At 43.2% G+C, this 27,369-nt stretch overlaps 1 protein-coding gene across 8 annotated transcripts in view; it reads left to right on the top strand.

Moving 5' to 3' along the window:
* FHOD3 (formin homology 2 domain containing 3) overlaps positions 1–27,369 on the top strand; it is a 1,290,292-nt gene that overhangs the window by 101,599 nt on the left and 1,161,324 nt on the right. For all 8 annotated transcript variants that reach the window (XM_029589835.1, XM_029589836.1, XM_029589837.1 and 5 more), the window contains exon 2: positions 14,370–14,476. In XM_029589835.1, coding sequence (XP_029445695.1) covers positions 14,370–14,476 — 107 coding nt within the window. The remainder of the gene's footprint in view (positions 1–14,369; positions 14,477–27,369) is intronic.

The raw sequence follows: 27,369 nt of genomic DNA on the forward strand, positions 1-27,369 counted from the left end.
GCAGTAGAAGAGGACTGGAAGGCTCAACTGCATACTGTTCCCGGCATCCCCCAGGAGAGGACTCCAGAGGTCACAGCAAGCGATCCAGGCTTCAAACTTCTCAATCCATTGAGAGAAGATCAACTTGCTGGTGGTTGAAGAGGATCGATAAGTATAGCTTTGGGATATCTTAGAGCTTAAAAAAGTTTGGAGGGAGGTTATATAGTGGAGTATATTCTTTAGAGGGAGTTAATTCTAGTGTCTGTCTTTCCCTCCCAGCCACTCCTACCTCATCCTTTGATTTATAGGCAAGAGACACATTGGTTAAAAATTCCATCTTAGAAGTGAAATCCAGAATTATTCCACACATTAAGAAAGGTGGAAGGAAGGCAAAATGATTACCGTCATGGTTAAAAGGTGAGGTGAGAGAAGCTATTTTAGGCAAAAAAATTAAGAAGGATCCATCTGAAGAATATAGGAAAAAGCATAAACATTGTCAAGTTAAGTGTAAAACATTGATAAAACAGGCTGAGAGAATTTGAAATGAAGTTGGCCATAGAAGCAAAAACTCATAATAAAAATGTTTTAAAATATATCCAAAGCCTGCGAGGGAGTTGGTTGGACTATTAGATGACCGGGGCGGGGTTAAAGGGGCTCTTGGGGAAGATAAGGCCACTGCAGAAAAACTAAATGAACTCTTTGCTTCTGTGTTTACTAATGAGGATGCTAGGGAGATACCGGTTTTAGAGATGGTTTTCAAGTGTGATGAGTCAGATGAACTGAATCAAATCACTGTGAACCTGGAACAAGTAGTAGGCCAAATTGACAAACTAAAGACTAGCAAATCACCTGAACTGGATGGTATGCACCCCAGGGTTCTGAAGGAACTAAAACATTAAATTTCAAATCTGTTAGTTAAAATTTGTAACCTATCATTAAAATCATCCATTGTATCTGAAGACTGGAAGGTGGCCAATGTAACCACAATATTTAAAAAGGGCTCCAGGGGTGATCCGGAAAACTATAGATCAGTGAGCCTGACGTAAATGCCAGGAAAAATAGTGGAAACTATTCTAAAGATCAAAATCACAGAACATATAGAAAGACAGTTTAATGGAACACTGTCAGCATGGATTTAACCAAGGGAAGTCTTGTCTCACAAATCTGCTTCATTTTTTTGAAGGGGTTAATAAGTATGTGGATCAAGATGAGCCAGTAGATGTAGTGTATTTAAATTTTCAGAAGGCGTTTGACAAAGTCACACAGAAGAGGCTTCTAAGAAAACTAAAAGTCATGGGATAGGAGGCAATGTGCTTTCATGGATTACAAACAGATTAGAAGACAGGAAATAGAGTAGGATTAAAAGGTTAAATTTCTCAATGGAAAAATGTAAACAGTGGAGTGCCCCAAGTATCTGTACTTGGACCGATGCTTTTCAATATATTTATAAATGATCTGGAATGTAATACGACAAGTGAGTTAATCAGATTTGCAGATGGTACAAAGTTATTCAGAGTAGTTAAATCACAAGCGGATTGTGATAAATTGCAGGAGGACTTTGCGAGATTGGAAGATTGGGCATCAAATGGCAGATTAAATTTAATGTGGACAGGTGCAAGGTGATGCATATAGAGGAAAATAACCCATGCTATAGTTACACAATGTAGGTTCCATATTAGGGGCTACCACCCAGGAAAAAGATCTAGGCGTCATAGTGGATAATATACTGAAATCGTCAGCTCAGTGTGCTGTGACAGTCAAAAAAGCAAACAGATTGTTAGGAATTATTTGGAAGGAAATGGTGAATAAAATGGAAAATGTCCTGTTGCATTCTATTGGAAACAGAGCATAATACCTACTTTAGCTCATGTACAGACTAGATTGCATAATTATTATCTGTTGAGCAGACTTACCGCAGTACACCATAGTCGTTTAGAGGCCTTTCTCAAAACATGGGATCCTTGCCAAAGGTGGTTAAACGCTCAATGCTGATTGCCCTTTTACTCGCTACCTGACACCATAGTTTTCATTATCAGGATAGTATTGACTCCTACTAGGCTTAATTATTCTTTGCTTCCTTCGTTATATCATACTGTACTGCACCAGTTGTCAGGGGAGGGGGGGATAACTAGTGTTGGTTCTATAAAAATGACAAATAGAAATGAGATTGCTCACAGATTGTTTATTCTTGTTATGTTTGGAATTGGTTGAGTATAATGTTGCTTGCAACCACAAGATGTATTATTGCTGAAACTTGTTTCAATAAAAACCTTGTACACAAAAAAAAAAAAAAAAAAAAGGAAAATGTCATAATGCCTCTGTATCGCTCCATGGTGAGACCGCACCTTGAGTCCTGTGTACAATTCTGGTCGCCGCATCTCAAAAAAGATATAGTTGCACTGGAGAAGGTACAGAGAAGGGTGACCAAAATGATAAAGGGGATGGAACAGCTCCCCTATGAGGAAAGACTAAAGAGGTTAGGGTTGTTCAGCTTGGAGAAGAGTTGACTGAGGGGGATATGATAGAGGTCTTTAAGATCATGAGAGGTCTTGAACGGGTAAATGTGAATCAGTTATTTACTCTTTTGGATAATAGAAAGACTAGGGGGCACTCCATGAAGTTAGCATGGGGCACATTTAAAACTAATCGGAGAAAATTGTTTTTCACTCAATGCACAACTAGGCTCTGGAATATTTTGCCTGAGGATGTGGTTAGTGCAGTTAGTATAGCTGTGTTTAAAAAAGGTTTGGATAAATTCCTGGAGGAAAAATCCATTAATTGCTATTAATCAAGTTGACTTAGGGAATAGCCACTGCTCTCACTGACATTAGTAGCATAGGAACTTCTTAATGTTTTAGGTACTTGCCAGGTACTTGTAACCTGGATTGGCCACTGTTGGAACCAGGATGCTGGGCTTGATGGACCCTTGGTCTGACCCAGTATGGCAACTTCTTATGTTTTTAAGTTCTTATGCCATAAGGGTTCCAATAGTCTTTTTTGTAGGCTTTTAGGTTGCAACCAAAATAGAGTATGTAAATATAATATGCATGTTTAGAGTACTAATTTTACTTTAGAAGACAGCACTTTGAATGTCCGTGTAAAGGCAGTTTTTATAGATACATAATATATATATATTTTTTTTTTAATTGTGTGCGGGGAGGACATGACAGGGAGCAAGGAGGGTTTGTTCACGCAACCCGATGCGAACAAATCTACGCCCGATTTTATAAATGCGCGCGCAGCCGCACGCATGTTATAAAATCCAGGGTTGCAGCGCGCGAGGGGGTGCACAATTGTGCAACTTGCACTCGCCGAGCCACGCAGCCTGCCTCTGTTCCCTCTGAGTCCACTCCGAAATTGGAGCGGCCTCGGAGGGAACTTTACTTCCGTCCCTTCCTGCACCTTCCCCTACCTAACCCGCCCCCCAGCCCTAACTAAAACCCCCCCTGACCTTTGTCGAAGAAGTTATGCCTGCCTCTGGGCAGGCGTAACTTGCGCGCACTGGCTCTCCATCCCCCGGCATGGTGGCTGTTCCGGATGCCTCGGTCCTGCCCACGGCCCCACCCCCAGAACGCCCATTTTTTCAAGCCCCGGGACTTTCGCGTGTCCCAGGGCTTGTGCGCGCTGCCGAGCCTATGCAAGATAGGCTCGGCGCGCGCAGGGGGAGGCAGGGGTAGGTTTTCGGGGGTTACACCCGTATCTTAGATGCGTAACCCTTTGAAAATCTACCCCTAAGTGTGACCTCACCTTGGAATGATGCATAAATGGGATAGAACGGCTCCCCTATGAAGAAAGGCTGAAGAGGTTGGGTCTGTTCTGCTTGGAGAAGAGACAGCTGAGGGGGGATATGATAGAGGTCTATAAAATCATGGGTAAATGTCAATCAGTTATTTACTCTTTTAAAAAAATGCAAAGACTAGGGGACACTCCATGAAGTTAGTAAGTAGCACATTCAAAACAAATTTGAGAAAATTATTTTTCATTCAATGTTCAGTTCAGCTCTGGAATTCATTATCCCACAGTGTGGGTAAGGCTGTTAGCATAGCTGAGTTTAAAAAAGATTTGGCCAAATTCCTGGAGGAGAAGTCAATAAACTGTTATTAACCATGTAGACTTAAGAAATAACCACTACTTATCACTGTGCGATAGCCGCATGGAATCTGTTTACTATTTGGGATCTTGCCAGGTACTTGTGACCTAGATTGGCCACTGTTGGAAGCAGGATACTGGGCCTGATGAACCTTCAAATTGGCTCAGTATGACAAGCTCTTATGTTCTTAAACACTTATTCTTCTCCATCTGTATGGAGAAAGATAACTGCAGTCTGCAGGCATAACTTTCCCCACATTCCTGGTCTTTTCCCATTTATTTTACAGACCATGCATGGTTTAAACAGATATTTCACTATTCATGAATATTTTCTCCACCTCGCTTGGGAAGATAATGTGTCCTGCTCTGCTGGTGTCAGTGATGAATGTCTAGCCATAGTTAAACAATGTATGCAGTTGCAGATATCTGTGTGTGTGAGTGAACCATTAAATCAGATGTGTTGGTGACTGTGTTTGTGAGACCTGTTTTTCATGAGATTTAGTATAAACTATTCATGTTCATAAGTCATTAACAGTGGGATTAACAAGCCATACATTAGAGGGATCTGAGGATGATCTCAAGGTTGCCAGTATAATGAGGCAGTGGTGAGAGTCAGAGGAATGCTAAGGTCCACGGGGAGAGGTATAATTAACAGAGAAGAGGAGGTCAAATCATTGGTGAGACCTCATCTGGACTAATTTATTCAATTTTGGAGGCTGCATGTGTACAGTATAGACTGAGGGCTGTCAGCATGGTGCAGTGTCTGCCCTATAAATCCTATGAAATATTACATATATTTGTACAGTGCTGAGTATATCTAGTAGCACTATAGAGATGATGAGTAGTGCAGTAGTAGAGTGTAACACATTTTTTGGGAGTGGTGATTCCTCCTGATTCCTGGGGAGAATCCTTTTTATGGGGAGAGGCTCTCGTCTATGGCCCAGACAGTGATGTATGAGCCTGTGTGTGTGTGTGTGTATTGGCAGCTGTGGCATCACCGGGAGGGAGATGCTGTGAAAGAACAGGCAGGACCAGGAACTGGGTGTTAAATAATAATTTACTGATTGATTAAAGGCAAATTAAAGCCCATCTTTAAATATTTGTGCAGTTACAGCTGAATTTGTTACAGGTAGGGTGTTTCACTCTGAGTCTCCCAAAGTGGTGTAAAATGTGCGTGCAAAGCTCTCCCAGCTCTCTCCTATATCAGGGGCCCCCTTCTAACATAGCAATGATCCTGCTTGATAGTCTAGCATCTTCCTAAACACCCAGCCTTGTGTCTTGCTCCCGTACTTGTGGAGATCCGGGTGGGATCTCCCTGATCTTACTTGACTCCTTGTGGTTATGTGGCATAGGTGACTCCTTGAGTTGAAAAGTCAGGGGTTAGGAACCTGCTGATCCAGCCAGGCTCCCAGTGGGGAAGGGTGGCCAAAAAACCTTCTCATGACAAAAGAGATATCCTTTCTTCATCAAAAATCTTCTTAGACTGGGGTTCTGCTGTCACAGGGACTGGGCTCAGTGATCTTCAGCCCCTGTCCTCTGGGCCACAGCCCGTCAGAATGACCTTCCCCAAGGCAGCAGGGTGAACTGCAGTCCCTTCTGTGGTGAATTCCTCCAACCTTCAAGCTTCTTACACAGCCAAGCCCGTCTCACAGGTGCTTGCCACATTCAGGGAGTGAATGGGATTATTTTATTTATTTATTTATTTATTTAACATTTTTTATATACCGACAGCCGTTTGCACATCGTATCAGTGTACATTTAACTAAAAAATAGTAGGCGGAGCCTTTACATGGAACAGTAACTATAAAAATTAAAGTTAAAAGGTATTACAAGAGACAAAAGTAAACAAAACTTTATAATAGTTGTGAACTAATGTACAATATATTTACAAGAGAGTCAAACAGTCATATGGACAAATGGTTTTCATACATCATGTGGAGGGAGTAGAGGGAGGGTAGGCTTGTTGAAAGAGCAGTGATTACTGGTCTTCAGGCGAGGAGTGCAAGATCCAAAAAGGATTCAGGCCAAAAGTATCTGTACCTCAACTAAAATACCTAGGATCCACGGGTAGGTTGTGCACAGAGAACCCCCCTCCAAAAAGGGAAAGTGACGAGGCAGGGAGGCCTCACTAAGGAGGGACAAAATTCTGCATCTTTCCTGTTGTGTATCTGATCTGATCTGACCCTTGCCACACCTTAAAATGTAAAATGGCTGTTCATAAAGGGCCTGAGCAAGCAACCTTAGCTCTCCTAGGTGGGAGGAGGGCAAAGGGGATGGATGGCTGCTTAGTTGTTACATCTCTGGAAATGGAACTAGGGCATACAGTGACGGACTGGGGGGTCAGTAGTAAGACTTCAAGACCCAAATATGTATAACCTTGGAGGAAAGGAGAGATGGCGGGGAGGTATGATAAAGGCATTCAAATACCTTCAAGGTATAAATAATGCATAAAAGGCAAGAATTATTTTTTATTTTTTAGTAGAAAATAATTTGAAGAGCAAGAAGTCGTGACTAACTACCAAGGGCATTATTTTTCTGCCCAATAAGTTTGTGAATGCAGTGGACAAGTGCTAGACTTCGTTGAGAAGGAAGCTAGGAAAGCAGGACTAGATTATTACCTTATGGTGACAGAGTAAATTAGCGACATTGCACTGGAATTTTAATAGTCCATATAGTGGCAAACAAACAAGTTGTAGGTGATCCCTTCTTACGGCTGGACGCAATACATCTGTGTTCCCTTTGGGTCGGTGTGCTTTCTTTAAACAGCCGTGCTTCTGTGACTGGAAGCTGGAGTATAGCCTTGTAGTGAGGAGCAGACTGGATGGACCAAGTGTTGTTTTTCTGCTGTCAGCTACGATATAGTTATATTAAGTGCAGAAATGATGCGGTTGAACTAGCTTTAAGTAGTACAGAATCAGCTAGACACAATTTTGCTTGCATAAACTTGTTTATTTTTTTTTTTGGCAGAGCTTGAAACTCAAAAGTAGGGACGTACAAAGCTTTTGTAGATGTATGATACCAGATTCACGGAACCCGTGAAAAATCAGCAGGTCGTTGAATCAGTTTTGACGATTCCCTTTCAAAGCAGAGGCCACGTTTGGGCAAACTCCACAGAAGATGCATCACGAATTTCCTCAAAACACCAGCTCTGCTTTGGATTTCCTCTAACTCACTTTGAATTTTCCTGCCTACTTCAAACCTGACCTCAAAATGTTTGCTCATCTCTGGGGATAATTATTCCAAAACATATAGCACTAACTCACAAACCATGATTGTGGGTTTGGTGGTGCGTTTTATTGTCGTGAAGTATGACTGTGTGCATTTTTTGTGCACATTGATATCTATGTGCAAATTATTCTCTGTTTCTTTCCAAGGCTCTTTCATCCTGAATCCCAGTACTGCTAAGACAGGGTGGGTAACGCTTAATTTTCAAAAGTCACAAACAGGCCTGGTTTTTCAGGAAAATCAAAATAAAATGAATTAGCTGGGGTTTACGAGCCAATTGTACGTGTAGATATCTCTGATAACTACTCACTGGGAATTTCTTGAATGCTAGACTTGTTTGTAGCTTCTCAAGGACTGGCATTGCTCAGGCCCCCCCAGGATATTGCTAAAATCATTTTCCCGAACCATCTCTGTATTTCGGTTTGATCTGGCAGCTGTCTCTTGTGCGCATTGTTCCAATAGTTTAACAAGGGTGAAATACAAATTCTAAGACAAAAAGAACAGTAGAAAATCTTGCCTTTTTTTTTTTTTTTAATGGAGAGCACTGCACTTTGGCATTGCACGTGGGTTTGGCTTCGTGCCGTAGTTAAACATTGAGGCAAACCTTACATGTTGTGACAGCCTCCTAGCTTAGCAAGCGTGCTGTTTTGCTACATAATTCATTTCACAGTCTGAGTGAGGTCTGATGGTAATGATTATTTCATTAAGTTATTTGTAAATAATAGAGCATTCCAAGGGACTTGGTTACTTTTGAAGGTACCAGATTGAGCTCACTCGCAAGGCTTTACCCGCCAGGCTAATGTCTGTGGCCGCCTGAGATAAACATGAACTCTACGGCTTCCAGGTCTTTGAAAACTAAACCATGTTCTTTTATCCTTGGAGTTCAGTAGCACCCGCTGTGGTGTGTCAGTATTTTTTTGGCTCAGATCTATGGAGTCTTCACACTTGCTCTCCAGTACCTTTTGCAGGGGCAGGACTTGCCATTGAGATTCCAAACACTGCTACCTAACAGCAGGAGTAAGAGGAGCCTGGAGTGGCACGTTATTTCTGGTTGGTAGGAAGCCGACAACGTTGGATTGGGGAGATCATAGCAGGGTCGCATTGTCACGCCCAGAGGCAGAGTGCCAGAGTGGTGCTCCTTTGAAGCTGTACTGGCAAATGGCCCTAAAGCAAGTAGGCGCAACCTTCCTTTGGCCTGGATATTTGGTGCTTTCAAAATCTGGAGCTTTAGGCGGATGCCAAGTTCTAAATCCGGGCCTGCATCACAGTATGCAAGTCATAGAGTGCTCATTATCTCCTGACCCTTTCAAGCTACCAGATTTTCAGGGTGGGTATATCTGGACAAAAGTTAGAAACAAAATTAATATTTTGCCATAAATCTGTGGATCGAGCCCAAAACTGGAATAAACCCCCCCCCCCCCAAACAAACAAAAAATGAAACAGAGTATCCTCCACCTTTGCATCCAACAGTTTCTCAACACACCCAACAGCAGTGGACTTGTTCCTCATAAATGAGATCATAAAATTGGAATTTTTATATGTTGTGCCCAAGAATGAGCTATTCACGAATGCTCTTACATAATGGGGCGGATTTTAAAAGCCCTGCTCGCGTAAATCCGCCCGGATTTACGCAAGCAGGGCCTTGTGCGCCGGCGCGCCTATTTTGCATAGGCCTGCCGGCGTGCACAGAGCCCCGGGACTCGTGTAAGTCCCGGGGTTTTTTGTTGGGGGCGTGTCGGGGGCGTGTCGGGGGCAGGGCCGATCGACGCGGCGTGTTGGGGGCGGGACACGGCGTTTCGGGGGCGGGCCCGGGGGCGTGGTTTTGGCCCGGGGCGGTCCGGGGGCAGGCCGCGCCCTCTGGAACCGCCCCTGGGTTGCGTCTCGGCGCGCCAGCGGGCCGCTGGCGCGCGTGGATTTACGTCTCCCTCCGGGAGTCGTAAATCCCTGGACAAAGGTAGGGGGGTTTAGATAGGGCCGGGGGGGGGGTGGGTTAGGTAGAGGAAGGGAGGGGAAGGTGAGGGGAGGGCGAAAGAGAGTTCCCTCCGAGGCCGCTCCGATTTCGGAGCGGCCTTGGAGGGAATGGAGGCAGGCTGCGCGGCTTGGCGCGCGCCGGCTGCCCAAAATTGGCAGCCATGCGCGCGCCGATCCTGGATTTTAGCAGATACGCGCGGCTACGCGCGTATCTGCTAAAATCCAGCGTACTTTTGTTTGCGACTGGTGCGCCAACAAAAGTACGCGAACGCGCATTTTTTAAAAATCTACCCCAATCAGTATCACTTTAGTTCTGTGCCAAGGCTGTATCCTGGGGACAGGGCCATACCTGGGAATGTTTGAATTGTGGTCACCCTGAGATTGTTGTTGATTACTAGTGGGGGGTGTGTGTGGAAATAATGCATATACGTTTTCTCTCTTCTACCTCTCCCCAACAAATCCACACACTCTCTCTCTCTTCCAACCCACCCACCACACCACCACTTTTCTCCCTCCAGGAAGGACCCCAGCTTTCCTTCCCTGACCCCCAGCACCCTCTTTGTTCCCACCCCCCTATAACTCACAGCTTCCTGACTTGTGAAGCCTCACTCTACTCTCAGCTGAATCCCAGCTGCAGGCTGAGGTGGGCCAGTTGCAGGCCATCTCCCCCCAGTTTCTTCCCACCTGCCTCCTGCAGTGAGTGTACTCCAGGTCTACCCTTCCTCTCCCATTCCCTTACAGGCTTCCTGAAGGGGAGTGGCTGGAGCAGTAAACAGAGAAGCCTGGAGCTTTCTAGGGTTTCTCTGGAGCTCTGGCAATTGGTACAATTTCAATGAGTCTCTGGGTGAAATCTGGAGAGTTCCCAGGTATGGGTAGGGTTGACCCTAAGGGTTGGGGGGGCCCTGGGCAATTCAGTTCCAGTAGCCCCTTTCCCCGCTTTACCACAGGGGCCACTGCAACCCTTCCTCACCTGCACTCACAACGAATGCAAATGATGTTAGATATTGGAGTGCAAGGCTACCATAGCAGTATGGGACCACCAAAGGTATGATTAGCTCCCCTTCTTCTTGGGGGTAATGGTGGTGGAACTGGACATTAACCAACTTATAATGTTTTACAGTCACAATTTTCTTTAGAATAAAAGTGCCCATATAAGTTGATCTGCAATTCTTTTCTTACTTATTCTTTATAGTAGGGTAAAACTTTCAATTTCCAGGATGTGGTGATGCTGTAAGCTATCATTTTGTTCTTCTTTCTGACTTTGGTAGTTTTAATGAAATGACAGCCCAACGCCATGCCAGCTCAGTCGTTTTTAGTTTCACCTCTTTCATTTCCTCAGTCTTAGCGATTTATCTGTGCCTGACCTTACACTGATTTCCCATTAATAATGACATTCAGAGCACTACTTGACAAGGATTGTCCCCCTAAAGCTTTGTGATGCTATCCAAGACGGTGGATTCCATACCTGTCCCGATGACACCATAGCCAGTTGGGCTTTCAGGATATCCAAAATGAATATGCTGAGATAAATTTGCGTATGCTGGGTCTCCAATGCAGAACATCTGTCTCATGCATATTGATTGTGCATATCCTGAAACTCTGAGTTACTGTGGGGTTCACTGGGACAGGATTGGGAACCACTGGACTTATAGCTTGAGGAGGGAGAGATCAGGAAAAACTGGAAGAGGGATGAAAGACTGCATGAGCGAATTTGGGAGGAGACTGGTGGAAGGGAGGCTGAGGAAGAAAAAGTGGAAGAAAATTCGAGGAAAGGACAAGAGACAAGAGGGAATTGGGTTGCAAGAGAAAGAAGATATATAGAGGGTGGAAAACGAGCAAAATGAAAAGAGAGGAGGAGAGAAAAGAATGAAAGAAAATATCTAGGGTAGTAAATATTTTATTTCATTTTTGATGAGTATTTTTAAATGTGAATATCAATAAATTTGTGTTTTTCTTTTGCTTATTAAGTAATGTAGAACAATATGCAGCTCTCTGCAAACGTTCTGAAGAACTGTGGCATAACCTTGAAAACTGTACCACATAATTATCCACTCTTACGGCTGAATCTACCCCTCTTCTGCCTTGCATATGTTATACTACCATAGAGTCTACACTTCCTGGCATGCAGCATGCAGTAGTTGCTTTAACCTTAGCTATAATAACCTCAAAGATGGATATGCTGGAAGTAACTCAAGGAATAGACAAATCAGAAATCCTCAAAGTGCTCCCAATGAGTGTGTTACCCTGCAGCATTCAGTACCACTTACTTATTTAGCTACTTTTGTAAGGTTACCATGTAGTTCTAAGTTATCAAAGAACAGGCTGAGCCTTTTTTGACTTTATCCCATTTCAGTCTCTGGAACTACAAAATTATTGATTGCATGCTTATAAGCAAAAAGATCTCAAATCGTGGTATAGCATGGTGGCAGAGATTGCAAACCATGGTGGCAAAAAACCAGGACTGGCTCAGCCTGTTCCTGCTGACCTGCAGGTATCTGATAATACTACATTAGACTTTTAGAAGCCAAATACACCTTGAATGAGATCTACATAGAGTTTAGAGATCTACATAGAATATTGTTAAATACAATGCAGCTTAGTATTTCTTATCTTATCCGTGTATTGGTTGGACTCATATTTTTTTTTAATATATAAAGTTTAAAGGGTATGAAATAAGATTGATTTTGCCTCTTTTCCTGCTGGTTAGTGTTATTCCCTTCTCAGGATATAAATCATCTTCTCCTTTTAACTGGCTCATTTGCAGAACAGGATACTGCAACATTACAAACCCTGCATGGCAGGAATGTGTGCAAAATGTTTCCTGTCATATTATGTTAATGGTTACTAATTGTTTGATGTGTTAACGGGAGCGGCAGAATGAAATCTGGAGCTGACGGTAATTGAAATGATTTAAGTATGAACCGAAGAGTGAGATAAGGGCAGAATTATTAATTAACTAGTGTGCTAAGTTGCAGATATGTGATCCTTTAGCAAGATTTGGCTTTCTTTAAGGACCAGCATGTTTACCTTCCCATGCTGATATGGGGGAGGGGAAACAGTATGCAACGAGGCACTTTTAGACTGAGTGTATGTGGCTATGGTTACTCTCTCTTTTTCTTTTCAGCTTGTATGCCCCCCTCAGAAAATAGCCCTTGAAAGGAAAGATGGTTGATAAAACAAATGACATAGAGTTTTAGCTGAAGTAGGACCTGCCACTTCTTATCTTCTGATCAATCAATGGGAATTTTTCTGAAAAGGACACTGGCCCTTTAATTGTCTTCAGGTAACCTGTTGACAGCCAGCTTTCTTCCCCATTGTTTGCTTTGTCCTCTGGTTTTTTTTTTTGGTTGGGTGCAGCATTCAGAAGAACCTCCAAATCTCGAGAAAAGCACAAGGTTATTGTTGCTTAGCAACCTGGGCCCTGTTTGTAAGGAGTAATGGGGCGTAGCGTTTGGAGAAGTGACCAGCTGAGAGTTGTGACTGCCTTTGTACTGCTGTTAAAATTGCACTGAAGGTGGGGGCAGGGGAGGAGGGGGGTGGTGAAGAGAGCTGTTGGGTTCAATAGCCCTGTAATAAACCTCCTCTAGCACAAAGAATGAGAGAGTCCCACTAGGAAACGCTTGAGAGACCATGTTCTTGCATGATGAATGGCTTAAACATTGCTGGACTCCAGAATTTTGTCAGCAGTTCATGCTTTTCATGTCTTTCTTGTTTGAGAAGTTACACATATACTCCATGGTCATTGAAGTACTTGGCTTCACTTGCTTTTATAGTAAATCAGAGCTCTACCTTGAGCATACGAAAGGACAAGTCCTTGGTTTTGCTTTGCCTTGATGGGGGAATCCATGTGGATGTGACACCAAATACATTTCAAAATACGCAAAGATGTAATGATATATTACAAAAGCAACCCACATGAACATACAGAGAGCAATTTTAAAAGCTGTTTCCACAGGTAAAAACAGTGTTTTATCTGTAAAGATGGGCTTTATGAAACTTACTGGTCCAATAAGTGGTAAGCTTACACACATGGGGCCTTTGTACATGTACATTTATCCACAGGGAGCAGGGGCTTGGCCTGGGTGACCAACTCCAGTCCTCAAGAACCACAAAAAAGCCTGGTTTTCAAGATATCCAAAATGAGTATGCATGAGATGGATTTGCACGCACCGCTTCTACTGCATGCAAATCTATCTCATGCATAGGCATTATGGACATCTTGAAAATCAGGCCTGTTTGCGGCACTCAAGTACTGTAGTTGCCCATCCCTGGTTTAGACGTTGCAAAACAAGCTAAACCTTAGTGCACAGACTGTTTCAGGAGCTAACGGAGATAATGATCTATAGAGGCAGTAAATGCAGCTTTTGGGGTTTCTTTATTTGCTAGTGGAGTAAAACCTCACCAGCCATATATACTGAAATCTACTTCAGAGCAAAAAATAAAGAGCTGAGCATCCTGTGTCCTCTGTAACTTCAGATTTTACGTAGCATCCAGATGTTTTCACAGGAAAGAAAGCACTCGAGTTAAAGATTCCAATAAGGATATAGAAATGGGTAAATATAAAGGAGTACATTCCTGAGACTAGATACAATAACCTAACTAAGAAATTACCTTACTAAGGAATTGGAGATCAAAGGTGATGGTTATAAATAGCAACGGTCAATGTGCACAGAGATTTCCCATCCCTGCTTTTGTCCAGTGGACGAGTGCGGCTGTCAATGCTGCTGTTCAGGGTAATCACCAGTCAAAATAGTGCCCAGGGCAAGGGTTGCTTTCAGCACTGCCCCCTTCTGTTTTGGCTACAGATTTCTGACTCAAAAGGGGGCATTGTGCCCTCACACTGGTGGCTTACAGGTCACTCTCTCTTCTTGCCCACCTCATATGACAGCTCTGCTGCCAGTAAGAAATAGCAAAAAAAAAAACCAAACAAAAAACTGAGAAAAGAAACTGATGCTCCCTCCCTCATGAAAGATAGGGTTGCTTCCATGAAGATGCTTTTTTTTGCCACTCAGAGCATGTGGAATCCAAAAAACCCGAAGGGAAATGATTAAGAAAGGCTTCCTTCTATATGTGCTAATTACACTATTTTGTTTTCGTTTTTGTAGCTTGATGACTGTGCACTGCAGCTTTCCCACAATGGCACCTACCTGGATTTAGAATCCACTCTGGTGGAGCAAAAGGATGAATTGGAAGGTTTCCAAGAGGATTCTGGGTAAGAAATTTGATAAGGATAGCAACATTGTACTAACTGTTTTTGCAGGCCTGCATGATGCACTGTGACAGAAAGACAATACATTTCTGAAGACTGAATTTCCATTCTTTACTATAGTTTGCTTCTTGGTGCTATTTTGACGCTTAGCCCCCCCCCCCCAAGTCTTAAATTGTGCCTTTTCATATGTTACCATATTACCATAATGCTTTATTGTCCCGTGCTGTAACTTTTATGATTTATTTTAAATTTTTGTATGTCATATTTTAGTAATCATAGGTAGAAGCCTATTGCTATCAGTGAATGTTGAGACATTTAAACAATAGATTCAAAAGAAGGAAGAGCACTAGATATTCACAACCCACTCTGAATACAAGTGGACTAGGGTAAGATAGTGACATAGTAGATAATGTAAACAAAGGTAAACTCACCCATCCAGTCAGCCTCATCATTTCTGTTCATACTGCTGAGGACACATCCCAGCTACCAGTCACAGAGCGTATCTGCTTGGAAGATATCACTGCTTAGCCAAGAGAGTTTTTGTCCTCTTCCTCCTGGGTATTTTACAATCCTGGGTCAATGAGCGCATACCTGGGAACTCTCCGGGTTTGACCTGGAGACCCTGGTATTCTAGTGGAGCTGCCAGGTCTTCGGGTAAACACCAGAAAGTGCCCTGCTGCTGCTGAAGCAGGCTGCGAAGGCCTGGAACAGAAAAACGCTTAAGCCCGGCACAGACTCGCAGCAGACGTGCCACTTCATGAGTGTGGAAGGTGTCTCATGCATTCACCCTGCGAGCCTGTCCTGTCACGCATTCAAACTGCGGTGACGTGCCTGTGGGGTTCCCATCCCCGGCGGTGCCAAGCATCATGCCTGACAGGCCAGAGGATGTGAAGGCAAGGCAGGCAGTGAAAGGGAAGGGAAAGGAGAGTGAGAATTACTGCCTGCCGCCTCTCCCTTCTCTCCCTTCTCTCCCTTCTCCTTTCCATTCCATTTCTCCAGGTTTGCACTGCATGCAGAGTGGCTTTTTGGGGTTTCCATTCTAGTTTCTGTCTCCATATTTGTAATTTGTGGTCTTTCTGTATTTGGTGAAGGTCGATTTTGTGTGTATGACTAGGTGAGGTATTTAACTAGCATATAGGATAGTAAAATACCTCACCTACAGGCCGATATAGTACGGTGCTCTCCGACGGAGTGCACTGTTTACCCGCCATTGGACGCGCGTTTCCCCTTACCCCTTATTCAGTAAGGGGCCGAAAACGCGCATCCAACCTGCCGAACCTAATAGCGCCCTCAACATGCAAATGCATGTTGATGGCCCTATTAGGTATTCCCGCGCGATTCAGAAAACAAAATGTGCAGCTAAGCCGCAGTAAAAACTACTTTTTTGTGCACCCTCTGACTTAATATCATGGCGATATTAAGTCGGAGGTCCCGAAGGGTAAAAAAAGTAAAAAAAAAAAAATTTGAAGTCGGCCTGCGGCTGTCGGGTCGAAAACCGGACGCTCAATTTTGCCGGTGTCCGGTTTCCGAGCCCGTGGGCTGTCAGCAGGCTCGAGAACCGATGCCGGCAAAATTGAGCGTCGGCTGTCAAACCCGCTGAAAGCCGCTGCTTCGGGCCAAAAGGAGGCGCTAGGGATGCGCTAGTGTCCTAGCGCCTCCTTTTGCCTGTTTCTGCATATCCACCCCAGAGCTCTCCCGTGGACTTTACTGAATCGGCTCGCTTACTTGTTGTGTTTTCTTAAGAGGACATGCATTGGTGGTGAACAGCAGTGACCAGGAGTAAAATTTCCAGCACTAGGAAAATGGGAGCTATTCTTGCACACCTCTCTGTATTGGGAGGGAATAGTTATTACCCTCATTTGCATGGGATTTTCATGCGAGTATGCTAAAACCAATGCACATTTTTTCCCGCACATTTTTTGCAGGTAAAACTCCTTGCTGCATTGGCAGTAGGAGTTACCTGCAGAAAATGCACGCGCAAATACTGAACGCACCTTTCTGCTTTGGCCTGTTAGATTGTGAACCCTTTGGGGACAGAGAAATATTTAAGGTACGTGCATGTAATCTGCTCTGAAGTGCCTGAAAAGGCAGGATTAAAATAGGTAAGTAAAGTGCTTACAGAGGGGGTGCAATGAATGTGCAGAATGACGTATAGTGCCGGTGTTGGCGAGTGGTTACATTGTTGAACTGTGAAGGAGAAATTCTGGGTTATGCTTTCATGCTGCCACTTTATCATGCCTCTGTGTGCAAGTTATTCAACCTTTCCGTGTCTCCGTTCACCCAGGTAATAAGATTGTTGCTGCCATCCGCTCTCTTTTGGGGATGCTTATGTCATTCCAGCACCAGAAATGTACAAAAAGGCTTATCCACCCCAGAGCTGGCTGCATGTACTGCATGCAAAGGTTTTTTGAAGAAGTAAGTCTGTAAAGCATATTAGAATCCTGTTTGGATAAAAGTTACTATATAAATCCAAACTATTAATAACCATTGCATTTGAATCATGGGGAGAAGAGGATTTCATAGGATGCAGAGGAAGAAGGGATAGAGAAAGGAATACCTGTGGAAGCAAGGATCATCCCGGGAGAGGGGAACCTTAACATTCACTCCCCTTCTGCCTCTGTAGGGGTGATAACTACTGCTCAGTGTAGGTTCCCTCATATCTTCTAGGAAGCACGATGCATTGCAATATCCCCATAATAAGTAGATGCCCTCTCTCCCAAAGTTTTCTTGCAGCAGGCGGCCAAGCATATGTCATAGTCTTTTCTGTCTCTAACAGAAATAGGACTATAAGATCCTATATTCGCAGAAGGAGGAGCAAGGAAGCATAAACTTGGCGAACCTTTTTGATGATTCAGTGCCAGTTCTAAATCATTTACTGGGCAACCTGCTCATTCTTATTTTGGCATTAGTGCAGAAAAAGGAAGAAATCTCTTACAGGCCGATGCAATACCATGCGCTGGCTGTGGCGCGTGGCTCAACCCACGACTGGATGCAGGTTTTGGATGCGCGTCCATAACCCCTGATGCAAAATGGGGGGTTATGGACTTCACTGGCTACCCATTCGCTACAGAATCCTCTTCAAGACACTGACCATCATTCACAAAACCATATTTCAGCAATCCTCTCTCCAACTCACCATACCCCTCAAACCACACTCCTCAGCAAAACCAACCAGATCTGCATACAGAGACTCCCTCCAGGTACCCCCCAAAAAATCCCGCTATACACAACGCCATTGAAAAACGAGCGCTATCAACTGCCAATCCGCATCACTGGAATTCTCTCCCGCCAGATCTCACATCACATTCAGAAAAAAATTAAAAACATGGCTGTTCGCCCAAGCATATCCCTGAAGAAGCCTCATGGTCACCCACACGGTCCTACACCCCACGGTTGCGTCCTCTTTCCGCCACACAAAGGAACTGTTTTTTCCGCTAACTGTGCTTTCATATAACTTGCCTAATCATCTACACTGTGTAAATTGTATATAATTCTTACCTTGTAAGCAATTACTCTCTGTTTACATGCTCTGCTCTCCAGTTAGAAATTGTTATCCTATCCTTTTTTCTAACAGCCCAGTTCCACACTCCCTGTTGTAATGTAACTTTTGCTTTCTTTGTTAACTGGTTTACCCCCTAGTTTATTGTAAACCGGTACGATAAGACCTGGTCTTGAGCATCGGTGTATTAAAAGAATTTAAAGAAAATAAATAAATAAATAAAATGGGTGTTAGCGCATCCAAAACCTGCATCCAGTCGCACGCTTAGGTAATAGTGCTCATCATATGGAAATGCATGTTGACGAGGCTATTATCTATTCCCCTCAATGGAGGAGAAAAAAAAAAAAAAGTGCACCCAACACACACATTTTACTCTCCAAAATTTTGGAGGGGCCAAAAAACTGTTCAGAAAAGCAGAAAATACTGTGGAAACATTAAGTCGGAGGAATTAAAAAATTAGAATGTCCCGAAAAAAAGGGTGCCGCAGTCAGGTTAGGAAAAGGGAAGCCTCTCCCGGGCACCTGCTGCCAAGGACGTGCTAGGGGGGGCACAATTTCCCCCACCGCCTCCTTTTTACCGTGGCATCTGATTTAAATATTAAATCAGGCGCCCGGGAGAGGTAGATCGGCACGCATTAAGGGACCGGGTGCTCCTGATCGATCACCCGTTTAACGCGCGCCAATATTGCATCGGCCTGTTAGTGAATACTTTTGTATGCTAAGAGAGATAAAACAGAGTGCACGAAGAGTCAGTGTCCTACTGGGAAGTAGAATGAAGTGGAAAATGCTTGGAAATGTGTCCCATGTGTCCTTCCATGCAGAAACCGCCCTTGGTTTCCCTGAGCTAGATCAGCAGTCTGGAAGCTGGGTGGAGGAGACTGCTTGCGCCTGCTTTGTAGTAGCCCTAGTCACTATAGGAAGTGGGAACAACTGTGGGTTTTATAGATTATAGGGATATAATCAGACCTTAGAAAACATACAATTCTGCAAGTTTTGTAAGCTTTCAACTTTAAAGGAGTCTCCTTATGATTCAGAAGAACCAAAGAAGATCTTGGAAACCTACCAAGATCAGAAAAGAGCAGCGTATGAGAACCACGGACAACAATCACTTGCATGCCGAGGAAAGCTAGAGCAAACTAGTAACACTATCACATTGGCTTTATTACATAAATATTAAAGTAGAAGGCCGGGATTATGTGGAAGAAGCAATCAGCAGAGCACATTAGGGCAGGGCCTGTCAATTTCCTCTCCTGGAGGGCTGCAAACTGATCTGGTTTTCAGGTTAAGCATTAAGCAAAATTCATAGATTTAAGGATGAGCTAGAGTAACCAGATGCAAACAAATCTTATGAAAATTCAGTGCGGATGTTCTGACAAGCAGACTAGTTTGCTCCCCTTGAGCACCAGAGCTTGGAATACTTGTTGTAGAGTTGCAGCTGAGACAGGACCTGTTCCCCATGGGCAGCCGACCTTCTGCTTTTCCTTGTAAGTCAGCCCTGCTCTCTCCTTTATGTTTTATTACTTTAAATTTACCCTGTTTAATAGAAGAGAGGCACACAGAGCCATAACTGGGAAGAACTAAAAAGGTGCTTTTCTTGTTAGATCACATAGGGGCAGATTTTCAAAGGGTTACGCTCGTAACCCCGAAAACCTGCCCCTGTGCACGCCGAGCCTATCTTGCATAGGCTTGGTAGCACACGCAAGCCCCGGGACACGCGTATGTCCCGGGTCATGCAAAAAGGGGTGGAGCGTGGGTGGTCCTGGGTGGTCCGGGGGCGGAGCAGGGTGTGGCCAGAGCCGCCAGGCACAGGAGCCATTTGCTGCTGTGCCTGGGATTGTGGGCTGGCTGTTGGCCGGTGCGCGTAAGCTACGCCTGCCGGGAGGCAGACACAACGTCTCCGACAAAGTTAAGGGCTGGGGGGCAGGTTAGGTAGGGGAAGGGAGGGGAAGGTGGGGGGAGGCGGAAGGAAAGTTACCTCCGAGGCCGCTCCGAAATCGGAGCGGCCTCGGAGGGAACGGAGGAAGGCTGCGCAGCTCGGCGCGTGCAAGTTGCACAATTGTGCACCCCCTTGCGCGCGCCGACCCTGGATTTTATAACATGCGTGCGGCTGCGCGCGCATGTTAGAAAATCGGGCGCAGATTTCTTTGCGCCGGGTTGCGCGAACAAATCTACGCCCGTGCGCAGGTTTTAAGATCTACCCCATATTGAATTGCATATTAGATTACAGACATGGATCATGCAACACAAAACATATGGATTTTGAAAAATACGTTTATTATTCGTGAGGCAGTGAAGCAGAAGAATTGACTGAACTATTTAGGTGGCTAGGTGAAACAAGTTTGGATCAAGTTTGGCTGAACTGAACACCTGCCACCTTCAACAGGCTCTTCTGTGATATGCCAGAGGTGTATTTGGAATTCCTATTATTTTTCAAATTGTTACTGGGTTAGACTACAGTTCTTTGCATTCAGCCTGCATGTTTATTCCTAATCATTAGTGCATGAACGGTTTGACAGTTGTAACTTGTACTCCATAGTAACGTTGTAAATGATGGCAGCTGAAGACCAAAATAATCCATCCAGTTTGCCTGGTGCTGTTGAAACTTGTATAGCTGCTCCGTGCGGGTTACCCTATTGAGCTGAAGTGAGAGGCCTGCAAGAAAGTACATACTATAACTGTATGATTTACCTGGATTCTGGCTAAAACGATGAATTCAGCATGTGTTGACAAGTAATGGAAAACAAATGCTCATTCTCAAACTCTGATTACTGATACTTACTGTTCAATACAGCTCACTGGCTCTCATCCTTTCATGAGTCTTATACTCCTTTCAAATATTTGTGATGTCTTGTGTACCCCCAGGATCATAAAAATTCAAAATTCACAGCACATACTAAGATGTCAGTATTCAGCAGCGTGGTGAGTGGACAATCAATCCAGCTAAGGTGGGCCAGATAAATTGTCACAGATATTCACTGGAGCATGGCCGATTTTGTACTCAGATGAATATAGCCAGATAAGGTTCTAGTAAGGCAGATAACATATCCGGCTAACTTTAGGATTGCTCTCTAGCATGACCAGATTTAGCCGGATAAGTTATCCAGCTATCTTTGAATATTGGAGTTAGCCAAATATGCTATCCAGAGAAATGAATTCCACCCCGAAACAACCCTGGAATGCCTGCACTGTATCTGGCTAAATCAGAGCTGTTCAGAGCAGTGGGAAATTTAAAACCTGAACTTAGTCAGACAAACCATAAGAATATTGTTCTCTCTATTTATATTTCAGCATGATTTATGGGCCTGTTTTTCAGCTGGCATTTAACACACACAGAGACACAGACACACACACACGAGATCTTGATGCTGCTGAATTCAAATTGAGTCTTGCAGGAAGTGGCAGTGCTACAGTGGAGCCAGCAGTGCTACTGTAGCACTGTTTTATTGTCTTTCTGACAAATTGGCACTGGTTTGAAGCTTGAGGGAAGATGGATAGAGCTGCAGGAGAGGAGGAAGAGGAAGTGCCAAATAGCCTAAGTACTTTGCTTACTTCAGGAAGATGGGGGAAGAATATTACAAATGGACACTGCTCTACCCACCTCACGTTTCCACCCATAAAAAAAAAAAATGCCCCAAATTATATAAGGCTTTAGGCATACATCCTACACACAGAAAATAGAGGTAATGAGTACAGCAGTGCAATTTCTCAGAACTTACATAATTTTAAAAAATGCAAATACATTTCAGATATGATATAAAATGATGAGGCGCTTCAGGAAGTCAAATTCCAGTGCCTAAAATGCATATACAATGTGTTTTCTCTCTACCTTGGATATTAATGAGTTGTTTCAAATTGGTCTTGCGTTGTTTCTTGGTTCTCTTCTTTATTTTCTCTTTTCTTCTGTGCTTGTCTCTCCTTTCTGCATTCATCTCACCCTCACTTGTCTCTCAGATTCCTTTCTATAATCTCATTTCTCAGTCTTCAGCTATCTCTTTTCCTTCATTACCAACACTTTAGCTCTCTCCCATCATTCACCCTTCATATCTCTATTTCTCCTGTATCCATTTCCCTGCTTCTTTCCACTTTGACCTCTGAGTTCTCCAACTTTGCTGGTTTTTGCCCCACCACCTCATCTCTTCCTCTCAATCTTATTCTGCCTAACTCTCTCCCCCCCCCCCAACATCTCCCTCTCTGACACTCCCCTCTAGGTTTCACCTTCACCAGCATTTCATCTGGCTGCCTGAAACTCCCCTTCTTCCATTCCTTGTCTGTCTTCCCCCATTTGTCTGCTTTCGTTCTTTCCCCAGCTGTCACTTCCCTGTCACTCTGGTTTGTTCTCCACAGTTCCAATATCCCTTCTTAGCTCTTCACATCTCTTACTTTTCCAGCTCCCCAATTCTGCTCTTTCCCATGGTAGCAAGGAAGCAGAAGCAAAGTAACCAACAAACAGAAGCCCAGGAATAAGGGGAGGCAGAGGCAACAAGCATCCGAGGAACTGGTGAAAGTATTGCACTTTCAGTCCCAGCAGCTGTCTCCTCTTCCCATTACCCTTATGGAGGCTTCATTTCTAACCAGGAGTCCCTTGCAATAGGAAGAGGAGGAGGAGCAGGCAGCAGTTGCGGAGACAAGAAGCACAGTTCTTTCATTGTCCTCTGTGGTGCCTGCTGCCTCTGCTGTAGTTCTGTGACTGTCTGCGTCTCCTGCTCCTCTGACATTAGTGGTTACACTTTTGCCTGCTCCCCAGCTGCTGTTAGACTGGGAGATGCCATAGGTGATCTGGGAGGAAGGAGGGGGTTGAAATCAGTGCTTGGCACTAGATCGCTGACAGCATCAAAGCTGGCCCTTTGTGCAGTATTGGCAGGTGATTTTCTCCTCCATTTGGGGCTCTCCTCTCCATGTGGCAGTAGTGGTCTAGCTGTGTACCCCCTGACAAGCTTCCAAGTACCGCCAAGGGTACATGCACCCCTAGTTGAGAACCTCTGCATTAGCCGATTGGAAACAGAACTTGCGGTGATTAATCAAAACAGCAGCTTCTGGCGGAACAAATTTAATTTTTTTGTAAAAGTTGTATAAAATATGCATCATTTGCTGTCACCTTCCCTGCTTTTCAGAAAGTCAACTTATTTATCTGCTCCAGTGGGGTAGCCATGAGTGGCCCTCAGGATCCTGTGTCCACTCACTTTTAGCTCAAGTCCCCGTCCTTTGGGAACAGGATCATGTCCAATCTGTGTCATCTCCTTAAAGCATTTTAGAGGGTTTGGGGGTATTGGAATCACTGCCAGTCCATGATCCCCTGCACTTGTAATAGGGCTACTTGAACAGGGAAACATCACTGCCCTTGGGCTAGACATATAACTGTTTGAAGCCATCAAAGTCTTTCTGTTTTCTTTAGCAAGTAATTATTTATCTCCCTCCTTTCAGCCTCTTAAAAGTTCAGGAATCCCTGGGATGGGTGGAAGTATGTTTACATAATTTCTCTTCAGTTGCCCGAGAGATTCACCCTTATATAAAGTAGCTGCCTTAACCACAGAGGGAGAGTATGAAACAGTAGAGACAGGGTAGGGAGAGAGTGCAGAGACAAATGCAGAGAGCTGCCAGAAATGAAAAAGGGTTATGTAGCTACTACTGTGAAGACCAACATAGGACATGGTAAGGGATGGGGGGGATGAGGGGCTGACCACAGTGTCTACACGTGTTAATCTTGGTCCCCCCCCCCCCAAACAAAATTCAGTTCTGGCTTCGTTCCTGGTCTGCTCTTGATGTTTTTTACGTGTATCCGTGTGAAGCCAATATTAGAGATGAGCTTTGTTTTTTTTCTACCGGGTCGTTTTTTGAGTCGGACGCTTCGGAGTAAAGTTCGGTTTTCCTCGGTTAGTTTTTTGGAAAAACGAACAAAAACTAAACGGGGAAAAAGGAAACCGGCTCAAAAAACGACGCGGGAAAACAAAGCTCAAAAAAACCCACCCCAAGCATTAAAATTCACTTTGATACATTAAATACACCCCCCCACCATCCCGATCCCTCCCCAAGACTTACTATCATCCCTGGTGGTTCAGTGGGGTCCCGCGAGGGATTTCTCCCTCCATGCCGTCGGGCTGTCTGGCCTGCCTCGATCAAAATGGTGCCGATAGCCTTTGACCTACTATGTCACAGGGGCTACCGGTGCCATTGGTCAGCCCCAGTCACATGGCCATCAGCGCCATCTTGTGCTCCTATCATGTGACAGGGGCTGACCAATGGCACCGGTAGCCCCTGTGACATAGTAAGGGCAAAGGCTATCGGCGCCATTGTGATTACTGGCAGCCGACGGTCCGAGTAATGGACTTCTCCTCCAAGAACTTATCCAATCCTTTTTTAAACACAGCTATTACTAACTGCACTAACCACATCGTAATGACAATGCCTAATTAAAAGGAATGTTTACAATTTTTAATCACTAGTGCCTTTCTCCGGGTTGAAATAAAAATCAGAATGTAAAAGGGGGTTCTCAATGGTTTCTTTAGATTGACAGCTTGATTATTTAAACCATTTTGCTATTGATGCTTTTAAAATTTGTAACCTTGCTTTAGTAAAAATCTGTCAGGTTCTATGACTCTACATGGCAGTATAAAACTTATGCGACCTAATGCATAAAATCTCAATAAATATAGCTTATCTTTTGTTTGCCTGCTTGCTAGGTGTTTGTCAAACATTGTTCTTTTCCAAATGAGTTTAAATCTTTTAATACGAGAGAGGTCGATATTCAAAGATTTTATTTGGGCCACTTGTGAAGTTACCTGGACAAAAACTGAAAGCTGAAATTTCTCCCCTCTTCCTGTCTAAATTTTGTTCGGGTAACTCATTACCGACAAAATTCAGCCAGATAAAAGAAGAGGTTATGGAGGCATTCTAGGGCGAGTGAACACTGGTGCTCATTGCTGATGTTCAGTGCTGGTGTTTAGCACTGCCACAGCTAATGTTAGCTGGGTAAGTCTGGTGGAAAAATGACTTTATCTCAATGTATTCAGTGGGAGACTTATCCAAGTAAGTGCCACTGAATATCCAGATGAAGTTACCCAGGTAGCTTTCAGCTCACCGGCCCGCTGAATGCCTTGTTATATTTTTTACATTTGACGTATACATTCTTCATTGTAAAGTCACTCAACTTGTAGTAAGCATTTCACCCGATAATGCTTTTCAATTTTTTGTGGTATATTTGTCATTTAGTGCTTGATCCACTTATGTGCTTTCTCCCATTCCTTGACTTTGAGAAAAAAGAAGCTTAGATAATCTGGCCCTAAGGGGATACAATTTTCAATAGAATGTTTAGGGGCAAGATATACAGTTACTTTTGTATCTGTGTACATTTTAGTGAATTTCCAATGAGTTGCTCTTTGAAAATTTGCTAAAACTCATGAGGGTACAAAAGTAATGGTGTATCTTGCACCAGCATTCCTGCAGATGGATGCAAGCAGTGAGATATCAGGAAACAGTTCATATCAAAGTCAGAAAAGATGGATTAATTTTTTTGGGATAGAAGTTGCAGGTATTCCTTAAGGCAAACGGAGTTTTGTCCAGCTGGATTTATTGAATATCGTTCCAGAGTGAGAGTGAACAAGGGAATGCATTATTGTCCCAGCAAATATGACAGGAATTTGGAGTCCTTGCAGGATGGCAGGAAACTCCTATGAAGTACTTGATGCCAAATTAAGGATGTCTAATGGTGGTGTGAAATTGCTGTCAAAGCCTTTCTGACCCATAACCGGCATGGTTTCATATCTTATTTTTAAACTGACTCTCGGCATAGGTTATACTTTGTCTTATAAAAACTCTGTTTCCATCTTCTGTTTTATGTTTACTGATTTTCTTTACTATATTCTTTACATTTTTTAGTTGTTGGAGTCCATGTACATTTTGTAAATAATCAGCAAGGGCTCAAATATTATAGCTGCTCCTTATGTCCTTTACTCTGGCCACAGACATGCCTGTAAAAATATATTCATCCAAAGTCACATGTGCTTTTGATTTGACTATACACTGCCATTACTTTCTATAGGAGCAGATTTGCAAATTTTAAAAGGCTTTGTGAAAAATAGGAAAGCTGGCTGTGATTAATCCTCAGATAATTCCACAATACAATTGATAGTCTTTCTATATTATTAAATTCTGGCTTAAATTTCCCATGTAAAAGTCATTTTTAAATGGCCATTGTTGTATTTCCAGTTGGAGGTTGCAGTATTTACTTTAAAAAGCTACTTTGCCTCACACTAACATCCTATACAGTAAACACACCATCTACCTTAAACTAATCTATGTGCAATTACAGTTTCATAAAAATCATTACTCCCTCTCAGTCATTAAATCACATCTTTAACACACATTTCATGCATTTTTTTCTTTCTTTCTTTCTTTTTATTCAGCATCTGATTGCCAACGCTCTAGGCGATTTACAATTTACACATTCCAATCAGTTAAAACAAATGACAGCATAGCATTCATAGCACTAGCCACATTACAATCTATTTCTAATAACCTTCATCATAAAATTGAAAACAATGAATCAAAAAATCTAAAACAATAAAATAATAAAACAAAACTAGAATAACAACTAATAATGTTAAATATTAAATCTGAAAAGGCCTAATTCAGAAAAATATTTTAAGATCTTACATGCTAAAAGCATTAAATAGCAATCTGGGAGTGCCTGTTTAAATAAAAATATTTTCTGTGATGTCTTAAACATCTTTGGACATTATGAATACATCATATTCTCAGGAAAAATATTCCACAACTCACACATGTCTCAAAGAGGGAATGTCTAGTAGTCCACGCTTCACAGGTCTTAGTTGGCTGATTGGATTATATATTTTCAGCATGTCATTTACCCATGGGAAATACCGGTAATCCAGTTTCAATAACAAGAATACAATGAATGTCATTTTAATATTGAACATGTTGTTTCATAGATAGCCAGTGCAAATCATATAGCACTGGCAATATATGATCAAAGCATGATTTTCCAGAAATCAGGCGAGCTGCAGAGTTTTGCACCAACTGCAACACTTTTAGTGAAGAAAAAGAGAGACTGGTATAGATAATGTTACAGTAGTCTAGTAACGGCAAAACCATTGCCTGTATCACAGATTGAAAGTTGTTGGATAAAGTAGATGGCTCAATCCACATAATATGCATAGTTTAAAAAATTCTGAGCAAACTACAGCCTTAGGCCTAGATTTATCAAAATGCGGTAAGTACCGCATGCGATAGCAAAAGGGGTGTGTTTTATGCTAATGTAGTATTTATCGCATTTTGTGATAATTACCTGTGCGAAGAGCTAAGTTAGTGCACATTGTGATACCATTTCATATTCTGCGATAAGTGCCAAACCCGATGTATTTCCTGCATTCAACCACTGGGGG

This window comes from Rhinatrema bivittatum, chromosome 2, assembly GCF_901001135.1.
Source record: "Rhinatrema bivittatum chromosome 2, aRhiBiv1.1, whole genome shotgun sequence".
In the NCBI taxonomy this organism is placed as follows: Eukaryota; Metazoa; Chordata; class Amphibia; order Gymnophiona; family Rhinatrematidae; genus Rhinatrema; species Rhinatrema bivittatum.